The 11688-nt window shown below is 35.0% G+C and overlaps 1 protein-coding gene across 1 annotated transcript in view; it reads left to right on the plus strand.

The window, feature by feature from the left end:
• The window catches only part of LOC115286977 (lung adenoma susceptibility protein 2 homolog), a 4608-nt gene extending 1875 nt beyond the window's left edge, over positions 1-2733 (plus strand). The window contains 1 exon segment of the mRNA XM_029933291.1: positions 2624-2733. Within this exon segment, the coding sequence (XP_029789151.1) occupies positions 2624-2733 (110 nt within the window).
• Positions 2734-11688: the final 8955 nt, after the last annotated feature.

Raw genomic sequence — 11688 nt, forward strand, 5'->3', positions numbered from 1 at the left:
AACCCCCCCCAAAAAAAAGAAATCAGCAGTTTTGAAAGATGGAAATGATAAGAATATATGTGACATTACATAAGCTAATAGGAAGTTCTTATTAATTACTTTCCAATGCTATTGTTGCTATTTAGTGCAAGCTTCCATAAACATAAATGATTAATAAAATAATCCTTTCCAATGATACTACATAAACTGAGTATTTCTGGAAAGCACTATGAGTATGTAATACAGTTTTTGAACTTGATAGTTTAGATATTAAATAACTAATGAAAAAAAAGCTGAAAACTTCTTGAAGATTTCCAACATTAGCCCAGACAAGTTTCCTATGAAATACTCCTAAAATATAAAATATACATAACCCTCTGTAGTATTCGGTAGAACAGACTATCATTGCACTAGTGCTAAATTAAAAAAAAATTCTAGAACATTAACATTTCTCGAAATAATCCATAGACTTCAGTGAGGTCATATGCAGACTAGGAGCATGTATACCTTTCCCTTAAATTCATCCAAGATTTTCAGCAACAATGTGATAGACTTCAGGGACAGAAATAGGGAGAATGATAAGTTTGGGACAGCCTGAACTAGAAGTGGGCATCTAGTATTGCTACTGTCTTTTTTTTTTTTTAATGCTTATTTAATTTTGAGAGACAGAGGCAGAAAGTGAGTAAGGGAGGGGCAGAGAGAGAGGGAGACACAGAATCCTAAGCAGGTTCCAGGCTCTGGAGCTCAGCAAAGAGCCCAATGTGGGGCTCTAACTCATGAGTCAGGAGATCATGAGCTGAGCTGAAGTCAGACTCTTAACCAATTGAGCCACCCAGGCACCTCAAGTCCTGTTCATTCTTAAGCTTCAGTTTCTATAGTGACCAGAAAGAGTCTAAATCTAATATAATTCATTCCTGGCTCAGTGTCTTAGACTACTGACAAAGCAGAAAAATAAGAAATTTTAGCACAAGATAATGGGACACATTATGAACGTACTGTCTGCTATTCCTACTGACTGGTCTGTTTGGATAATTGGGCTTATGATCTGTTAAACATTTTTGCCTATCTTGCACCCTAATTATTATCATAAAAGTGCAACTTTGTTCTTTGTGCCCGAAACTCTGAATCTCTGCTTTGAAAATTGTTTCTTTCCCAGATTCCAGGATTGGAGACATGTCCTATTTTATTCAACCCGTTAACTTCCCAGGGACTAAACTCTGCCCTTGAATCCCAGTGGAAGAGGGCCTGCTATTTGATGTTTAAATCGTTACATACTTCTTACTCCTGAATTCCCCATTTCTGTGGTCTGAGTCTTATGCCTGCTCACATGGTCTCATTGAAAAGATAACAACCACTTAGGTATTGTTATGCTCTTAGAATATCCTACCAAACTTTATTACATCCTATGATTTTTTTATGTTTTCATATGATCTCTTCCAAGTTATGTCCTCAGACACAGGAAGTCTTGACATGATTTGAACCCTATTCTATTTTAGGAATGGAAAAACAGATGCTGTTGAAATTCTAGGTATGTCCCATTAGATTAAGAAGATTCTAATGAACTGAAAATGGCATTTTCATACCAGGAAAATGTGCCTCAGAGATCTCCTACTTCAGGGAACATAATTAACTACTACCTATTGAATGTTCACCACCTTTGTGCTGAAGCCACATTTCCCCTGGGAAGTTCCCAGCCAGTAACTGAGTGCAGCAGGGTTACTAAAGCAAGCTCTTTCCTGTAAGCAACTCTGGGTTTGAATACTCTGCACTATTCAGGCAGAAAGCTTTCTTAGAATTGCTCTACAACCAAAGATCATTTTCCCCAACTGTCTGTCCTACCATATCTCCTTCACAAGTGCGAGTCCTACATTCCAGTCTGATATGCCCTCTTCTGACTCTCCTCATTTTTTTCTCCCATAAAATGTCCCCAATAAATCTCTTGCATGTTCAATTCTGGTGAAGGGTAGTAGAATATGTCACCCTAAAATATACCTCTTTGTCATAAGGATTATTTTGAGCTGAAGCCACTTGGAAAACAGTAAGCACGGGGAGAGGCTTTCTGAACTCCCCTTACCTGTATAAAAACAGATCCTCTAAAAGGAACACGATTGTCTTAAATCCCCTACTCATGAGATTCATCAACCAAAGAAGGATGACTCATCACAGGAGAGGAGAACAGAAGTCATACCTAGACCAGCTTTGTCGCAAACTACCATATGTCCCATCTCTGCTTCTAAGGTCCCATGCATCTTTCTTAAAAATCACTTACTTTCCCTTAAATCTCCTCCTATTAAAAGACAGTATAGGGACACCTGGGTGCCTCAGTTGGTTAAAGTGTGGGACTTCAGCTCAGGTCATGATTTTGCAGTCCATGGGTTAGAGCCTCACCTCAGGCTCTGTGCTGACAGCTCAGAGCCTGGAGCCTGCTTCAGACTCTGTGTCTCCCTCTCTCTCTGCCCCTGTCCTGCACACACTCTTGTCTCTCTCTCAAAAATAAATAAACATTATTTTTTAAAGAACAGTATATAAACCCTCAAAATTCCTCATTTTTGAGTATTCACTTTTTTCCTGTGATGTTCTCACGATGTAATATTAAAATTAATTAATTCATATACCTTTTCCCCGTTAATCTGCCTATTTTCAGCTGACTTTACAGACCCAGCTATTGAACCTAGAAGAGAAGAGATAACTGCCTTGGTGTCTGCTGCTCAGAGAACCCAAAGATATAACAGTGACAATAACAATGGCATTTAGGTAACACATTATATGATTTTTATAGATGTTACTACTGAATTAAAAATTCATCTGCAATAATATGAACATCTAAACAAAATAAGATTTGTTATTTTGGTCTGTTTTTTCAATCTTGAGAAATTTTTATTTTTGGTGACATAATCATTAAATCCTACCAAACCACTTATCTGGTTGGATTTTAATTGGAATATAGACTGAAAACCAATCAATATTTCAAAGAAATCCAACTATTTACATAAAATGATGCACAACTCTAAATAATTTTAGTTTTTAAAGCAATGAAATGAAGATTACATTTTAAACCTGGCTGTTAAAAAAAGATCTACTGTAATTTACAACTATAAATACATGTCCTAAAATTAAAGGAGACATAGCTTCTAAAGATAATTAAAAATATAAACTCATCTTTAAAGATATTTCAAAATACTTAGGTAAAAGATTCCCTTTAAAAGGACTTAATTAAGAATAATTAATAAATAGTAATATTGCACCATGAATCAGAGGTTAATATGCCAACAACAGAAAACCATCAGAAAAACATTCATACAGTTCAAATATGATATGCAATTAAACTTATTAGCATAAAAGTTAAAGCAAAGAAGTGCTAAAATGTCTCTGAGCTATGGATTTACGAAGTATTTAAAATTTATAGAGTTTAAAAATACTCCCCAATGGCATAATAAGTGCATTCCAATTTAAGTAGAAGTAATGCGATTTCAACTGGAATTAGTCAATAGAAATCAGCTGAAAAATTATCTGAAAATTTCCTGAGTATTTGGAAAGAATATAAGTGGAAAAATACCACCTTACTTTTTGACACTATCCTGAAATGTCCATATCATAAATTAAGCAGTAGAAAATATTGCATATATCATAATGTACAGTGTTAATGTTAATGTTATTACTTCTATTTTCACAGATGAGGAAATAAGACAGGTATGTATTGTGTTTTTGTCACAAATTTAATCTCCAAATTCCTAATCAGAGGACAGAATGTTAAATTTAAATTTAATTTAGAAAAAAATTTTGGAAAACCTGACTTTTTTAAAGCCGAATAAGAAACTCATATCATTTACCCTTTTCCAATATCAGAGAGTCAAAGTTGTTTTCTATTCCTTGCAGAACAAATTGCAATAAAACATCTTTTGGGCTGTTTTCTTCCCTTTTCCTTACATATGAGTGATACACAAGCTCATATCTATAGTACATTTTCCTGAGTCAAAATATCTGCTTTGAATTCCACCCCCCCAAAATGAAACATTTTATTTTTATTATATTCTTACACTTGTGTTTGTATATTTCTCTATAAGATGCTTTTATGTGTGGTTTTTTTGAATCATGTGTTTGATTTTTTTACTATCTACTTTTGAGTACCTAATATAGCATCTTTCATGGAGCAAATATTCATGAAGTATTCTCCATAAACAGTGTGCATAATAATTAATGGTAAGACTGCTGGAAGATGGATTTTTTTATTAACATTTGTCAATGTAATAAATTGCCAAACAGAATCTACATCTCAAACAGATATTCATGTAAGTCATACTATCCTAGAAATCCCCATCTTTTCAAAATATTGTAATCATATTAATCAACATGGCACAACACTCTTCAGTGAAAAACAGGGTGAAATTAAAAAAAAATAATAGCATTGACTGTGTGTAAAAAAGAGTGATGTAAAGAAATTAACCTTTCACAAACTTGTGCTTCCTCGATTACTGTGATCCAGCGTGTTGTAATCAATTGTAAAGGCTTATGCTATAATGACATGACAACTTGTTTCTACGTCATTACTCTGATGTTTACAAATTAAAAATGTTCTTTATTGTCATCTTAATGGGATGGAAAATTATAAGTTCCCTGTCCTCTCAAGTACTGAACTTAGAACAATAGTTAACTTTCTTCCCCATAATAGACACTGGATAGATACTCCATACAGAGCTTGTCGCGTGGGTGGCCCCAGATTTGTGAACCTCACGGAAGGGAAACAAGGGGAGCACTACTTGATCTATGCTACCTGGAGTTTCAAGGATCTAATAACCAACATTTTGCTGAAATATATATGCTCTCTATAAAGAAGTACAAAGCTGATTCCATCTGCAAAGCTGAAGGAGGTGCCTACATTGGGAGTAACCTTCAGTCCAATAACTTAGACAAACACTGTGACTACAGTAGCATCAAGGAAAGCAATTGAATTTGAAACACTGATTTGAAATCGACGTGTGAAGGCAAAGTGAATCCATTAGCAAGAAGCTATAAGTGTATATCATAAGAGAAGTGAGGAAAGTCTCTTTAGTTATCATTTGAGAGAGGGGAAAAGAGAAGAGAAAAAGAGAACTAAAGCTTCTCCATAAAAGTAAAGTTATAATTCCACTGTAGAAGTGTACTTTGTGGGTGCCTGGGGGGTTCAGTGGGTTAAGCATCAGACTTTGGCTCAGGTCATGATCTCACAATCTATGGGTTCGAGCTCCATGTCGAGCTCTGTGCTGACAGCTCAGAGCCAGGAGCCTGTTTCAGAATCTGTGTCTCCCTCTCTCTCTGCTCCCCACCCCACCCCCACCACCTGCTGGTGCTCTGTCTCTGTCTCTCTCTCTCTTAAAAAGTAAAAAACATTGAAAATTTTAAGAAAAAAATGTGCTTCATGATTAAATACTACATTTCTCTTCTTCAGTTTACAATGTACTACTGCTGAAGATTATTGCTTTGGGGGCATCTGAATGGTTCAGTCATTTGTTAAGCATCTGACTCTTGACTTCAGTTCAGGTCATGATCTGATGGTTCTTAAGACTGAGCCTTACATCAGGCTCTGTACTGACAGTGTGAAGCCTGCTTGGATATATATTCTCATATTCTCATATTCTCTCTCTCTCTCTCTCTCTCTCTCCACACACACACATACACACACACACACACACACACACACACACTTCCTCCCTCCCTCCTTCATTGATAAAATAAAAGGAAAGAAATGACTATTACCTTGGAGAATAAGAGTACACACGCATGTGTGTGTGTGTGTGTGTGTGGTCTGCACATATGTCTGATGTAACAGTCACATACTGGATACTGGAAAAAAGAGAGACATGCCAGCACTCACACAGGTAGGAACATGTTGAAGGATAGAGGAGATAAGTAGAGCTCATGACCATGCCTAGATAATTCCATAGGACTTGTCAAAGAACACCACACAATAATCTATTGCCTGAGTTTATTATTCCAACTCATGTTGAGGAAAATTTGTTTTAGGGTAGGAGTAGAATGAGATTCATTCATTTCATCAATAAATATGTACTTGAAGATCTATCATATTCAGAATAAAACTAAAATAAAGATGGCTACACAAATAATATTACATTCTACTCTGGAAGATATATCTGATATTACACTATAAAGAGAAAAAGATATGGAGAAGGTTTTTTCAGCATGAGGGCAGGTGCTATTTTGTATAGGATTGATAGAGAAGGCCTCCGTAGGGGAGAAACAGATTTTCTCACTCCTCTTATGGTTCCTACCTGGGTCTGAAAAGTAAATTGACAGATTAACAGGACAAAGTATATATAAATCTATTCAATGTAAGTTTCCTGTGACTCAGATTCTTCATAAGGAAATGAAGACCTGAAGAAATTAGACAATACATTTTATGCTAGCTGTGATGAAGAATGAACAGTCTTGGAGAAATGTGATAAGTCAGAGTATGAGAAAAGTATACTGGGGAAAACGTGCAAGAGCTATTTGTTAGAAGGTTCTTCTCAGTGTTCCTTTGTTTCAGAGATAAAGAGTCTGCTTTGGTCCTGGTAATGGAAGGGGTAGTGAGGGTACTTCTCACATGAGGGTTTTATCACCTATTTCATGAAGAGGATGGGAGGAAAATCAGGTTTTCCTGCTTCTATTTTCTTAAACTCCTTCATTGTAAAACATTCAAAATGCCAAAGTGCCATATTTTGAGGTAGCATATTTTGAGACCCATTACCTCTGAGATGAACTGACAGAATGCCAGAATGCTCTAGTAATATTCAAACATTTAAGAACCTCTAAGACACGACCATTTCCTATATAGATAGATACTTGACTAATTATGAAGACAAGTCTGTTGCAAGATGGTCAGCAAGCGTTGCTGGAAATAATTCACTGAATTTTATCTCTGCATAAGAACAGTAAGAATTGCTTTGGAGTAGGCGGCAAAAAAAAAACAAAAAAAAAAAACCAAAAAAAAAAACAGGTAAAGAATCAAGTTGGAAAGTTACCAAGAATTACTGAGTAGAGACATGATCATACTGCCCAGTAGGATACCGGAGAGGAGTTGAGAAACAGAAGCTTTAATGTATATTTGAGGATAGAATATATCACAGCAAAACATTTGATATAACTATAGCTTCGATAATGTGGAAGGCAGACCACATGCCTTCAGATACTGTATTTCTAAGGGAAAGGATAGAAAAGATCAGATTATTAGTGTGTAGACTAATTTGAAAGAAAGGAGATAGTGGGGGCACCGGGGTGGCTCAGTCAGTTAGGTGTTCGACTCCGTGTCAGCTCAGGTCAGTATCTCACAGTTTGTGAGTTTGAGCTCCATGTCTGCACTGTCAGTGCAGAACCTACTTAGGATTCTCTATGTCCCTCCCCTGCTTGCTTGCTCACTCCCTCAAAATAAACAAACAGAAAAGAAAAAGAAAACAAAAAGACACTGAAAATTCATATTTAAGGCCTGTGATTGTTAGCTATTGTCTCAATAATGCTAAGTCCTCAAAAAACCTAAGTTCTACATAACGAGTGTTTATTAATCAAATACCTATCAATCAGTTGTGGGGCTCTTGCAAGTATTCATAGTCAACTGCGGTGTCAGCACGGAGCTTCCTGGGCTCAGATGTCTCTACTGGAAAAGTCGGTACATCCACAGGCTCCCTCTCTCATAGGTTATGCTACATTTGCTCTAATGACATGGCAGAGTTTCAAGAGATAAAACAAAAATATGCATATATAAGTTTGTATACATGTATGCTAACATGCCATTGGCCAAAGCAAGTCTAGAGTCAAAAAAGAAGGAGACTGAAAAGTAAAAAGGCAGAGTATAGAGACAGGGAGGCTACTGACTAAAGCCATTAATGAAACCAATCCAACAGAGGGCCTCAGGGGTTGCAAATAACAAGAAACAATTGATAGATTGTTGCCCAAATCCCTTTTTCAAAGGCCAGGTAAGATTTTAGAGCCAACTATCAAAGATCTGTACCAATGACCTTGTCTTCCTATTTTATCCATTGTTTGGAATAACTTCAAGGTAGCTGTGTCAGATGTGATTTGCTAGAAAGACTCATGACTCAGTAAACCTATTATAGTCATGGTTATTATTTATTACAGCAAAAGGATACACATCAGCAAATAAAAAAAGTGCATGGGAAAAATTCCAGAAAAATAAACAGATGCGAGCTTCTAAATGACCTTTCCCAGGAGAATAGCATGGATGCACTTAATTTTCTAAATAATGATGTATAACAACACATCCGAAGTATTGTTAACCAGAGAAGGTCACCCAAGCCTTGGTTTCCATGATTCCTACTGGAGGTGAGTCATATATGTATGTGTCATCTGTGGGACTTCAGGTACCTAGACATCAGTCCCAGAGAGCAAAAAGAGTTCACCATTAATCACATTATTAGCATAAACTATCTTATCAAACTGATACCTCATGGCCCAAGGCCTCAGGCATACAAAAACAGGTGCACACTACAAGTTACATTATTAGCATAAGCTATCTGATAAAATTGGCACTGGCAGGCATCAAGTCTCGGGCACAAAAAACACTCTTATCAGGAAAAGTATTATAAGGGCACAGAGCTCATTTCTAGGACACTGGCCAAGGGTCTATCTTGATGGCAAGCCATCCTTGAAAATGTGAAGGGCTTGAGCAACCCAGGCCTGCTGAGTTAACTCTTTCCAGCACAATAGTCAAAAATAAAATGAGGCCTATTGGCAGGAGGTCAAACACAAACATCAAAAACATAAAGCCAGCAAACATCCATGGAAAAAATTAGGGGTACAGAAATAGGTACTAAAAGTCAATAGCTCTGAAAACTGCCAAGTACTTGAAGAAATTATTTAGATAAAGAAAAAAAAATGAAGAAAGGAAGTAAAGGGCTTGTTTGGCAAAATATCTGATAATTTTCTGATTTCTAAACTAGCCCCAATGGAGGACATTCTTTCCAGCCCTCTTTCTTGATAAATGGCACATGTAGACTGTGCAAAAAAAACCCAAATAAATGTTAACTATATGTCTTTGTAGTGTTAGTCTCTTTAGTGTGACAACTTAACTTTCATTCTAAATAAAATACTAAAAATAAACCCATGAAAATATGTTCATGTCCCATATGAAAAATGATATACAGTTTACTGGAAGGTAGTAAAGAAAACTCCAGAGAGGTCTCATGTCTATGGGTAGAAAGATTAGTATGATAAAGATATCAATTTTCTTCAAAGTGATCCATAAGTATTTTGCAACTCAAATTGCTAACATAAATTAAATGGTTCTACGAAGTTATATATCATATGTATATGAGATATACAATTATAATTATATATAATATATAACTATGTATATTTAAAGTATTCAATTTGATATTTTACAAATATATGTCTGTGAAGCTATCACCACAAATATTATGATAAACTTCCAATATACTCAAATTCTTCTTCTGCCTCTTTGTTATCCATGTCTTCTCAATCCCATTTCCCACAAGCAAAATACTGGTTTGCTTTTTGACAGTACAGGACAGTATGCATTTTTTAGATTATTATACAATCATAACCATACTGTATGATTTTTTCTCTGGATTCTTTCACTTGTAATAGTTTGGAGACTGATCCATATTTTTGCCTGTATTAATTGCTTGTTCTTTCTTACTACTGAGTAATATTCTATTGTGCAGATATATCTCAAATTATGCATCCATCACTTGTTGATGGACATTTTTGATTGATTCCAGGTTTAAGGTATTACAGATAAAGCTGTTGTGAACATTGGGGTGCAAGTCTTTAAGTGAACAAACGCTTTCTCTTTGGTAAGTACATAGGGCTAGGTTTGCTATGTCATATAATAATAATACATAGAACATTTTAAGAAAATGAAACTTTTTCCAAGATGGTTGTATATTTTACATTTCTGCAACCAATCTGTGACCATTACAGTGGCATCTCACCCTAACCAACACTTCTTTTCATTAGTCCTTTTGAATTTACCCAATTTGGAAAAAGCCTGGGGGTTTGTTTTTAAATGAGAGAAGGCTTACATGTAATTGAAGCACATGACTGAATTTTCATGTATGTGACTTTTTAAAACTTATTATTGAAGTATAGCTAGCAGACAATGTTATATGAGTTTCAGGTGTACAACTTAGTAATTTGACAATTCTATACATTTTTCAACATTCACCGTAAGTGTAGTCACAAGTGAAATATGGCTTCAATTCACATTTCTCCAAAGATAAATAACATTGAGTACCTTCTCATGTGCTTATTTCCCATCTCATATCTGTCTGCCTCTTTCGCCTATTTTTTAATAAGGTTGTGTACTTATTGTTGAGTTGTAGAAGTGTATTTTGCCAAATTTTCTTCCACTATACATCTTGCTGTTTTTAATAATCTCACTAGTGTCTTTTGAAGAGCAAACATTTGTAATTCTGATAAGGTCTGTTTTCTATTTTTTGCTTTTTCTTTTTAAAGAAATCTCTGTCAAATAAAATTTTTACTTTTTAAGATGTTTTACCAATGATTCCTCCTAGAAGGTTAGTTGTAATACTTAGATCTATATGTGATTTGAGAAAAATTTGTCTCTTGTTTTTAATGGCCATCATTGTTCCAGCATCATTTGTTGAAAATTATTCTTCCTACTGAATTGCCCTAGAACCTTTGTCAAACTTCAATTAGCCATTTATGAATGGGTCTTTTTATGAACTCTTTATCTTGTTTCATTGATACAATTGTCAGTAGTATGCCATTATGATTACTATGGTTTTATTCTAAAACTTGAAGTCAGGTAGTATAAATCTCAACATTTTATTATATACATATATACATTATATATATATTATCCTAAAACTTGAAGTCAGGTAGTATAAATCTCAATATTTTATTATTATAATTCAAACTTCTTGGTTACTCCAGGTGCACTGCATTTCCATGTAAGATTTAGAATCAGCATATCAATTTCTACCAAAAAAAATCTGCTGAGGCTTTGAATGGGATGGTATCGATCTTTATGTCAATTCATGGAGAAATGACATCTTAAAATATTCTCTTTCATTCTCTGAGCATGGTATATCTTGCTATGTATTTAGGTGGTATTTAATTTTTATCAACCATGCAGTTGTTCAAGTGTACAAGGTTTGAGTATCTTTTGTCAAATTTATCCTTAAATATTTCATAATTTTTATATTAGTATATGTGGTACTGTTTTCAATTTCAACTTCCAAATACTTGGATATATACAGAAATAAAATTGATATTTGAATACTGATTCTGTATTTTGTATACTTGCTAAACTCAATTATTTCTAATAGATTTTATAGTTTCCTTAGATTTTGCTGTGTAGATGTTGTCTCAGACTAGAGAGATTTTATTTCCTCTTTTCTCATGTTTATGTTTCCATTTTAATTGCCTGATAGTATTGCAGAAACCAGTAAGATACAATGAGATCAGATATTTCTGTCTTGTTCCCGTTCTTAGTAAGAAAACATCCAGTCTCACCATTAAAAATAATGTGTTCCCTTTTCTTGAAGCTAGATCATTCTGAAAATTTCCTGTTAGACCTATGAGTGCAAACATATGGTATCTGTCCTTCTCTGCCTGACTTATTTCGCTTAGCATGACACCCTCAAGGTCCATCCACTTTCCTACAAATGGCCATATTTCATTCTTTCTCATTGCCATGTAGTACTCCATTGTGTATATATACCACATCTTCTT

This window comes from Suricata suricatta, chromosome 3 (genome assembly GCF_006229205.1).
Source record: "Suricata suricatta isolate VVHF042 chromosome 3, meerkat_22Aug2017_6uvM2_HiC, whole genome shotgun sequence".
NCBI classification, from domain to species: domain Eukaryota; kingdom Metazoa; phylum Chordata; class Mammalia; order Carnivora; family Herpestidae; genus Suricata; species Suricata suricatta.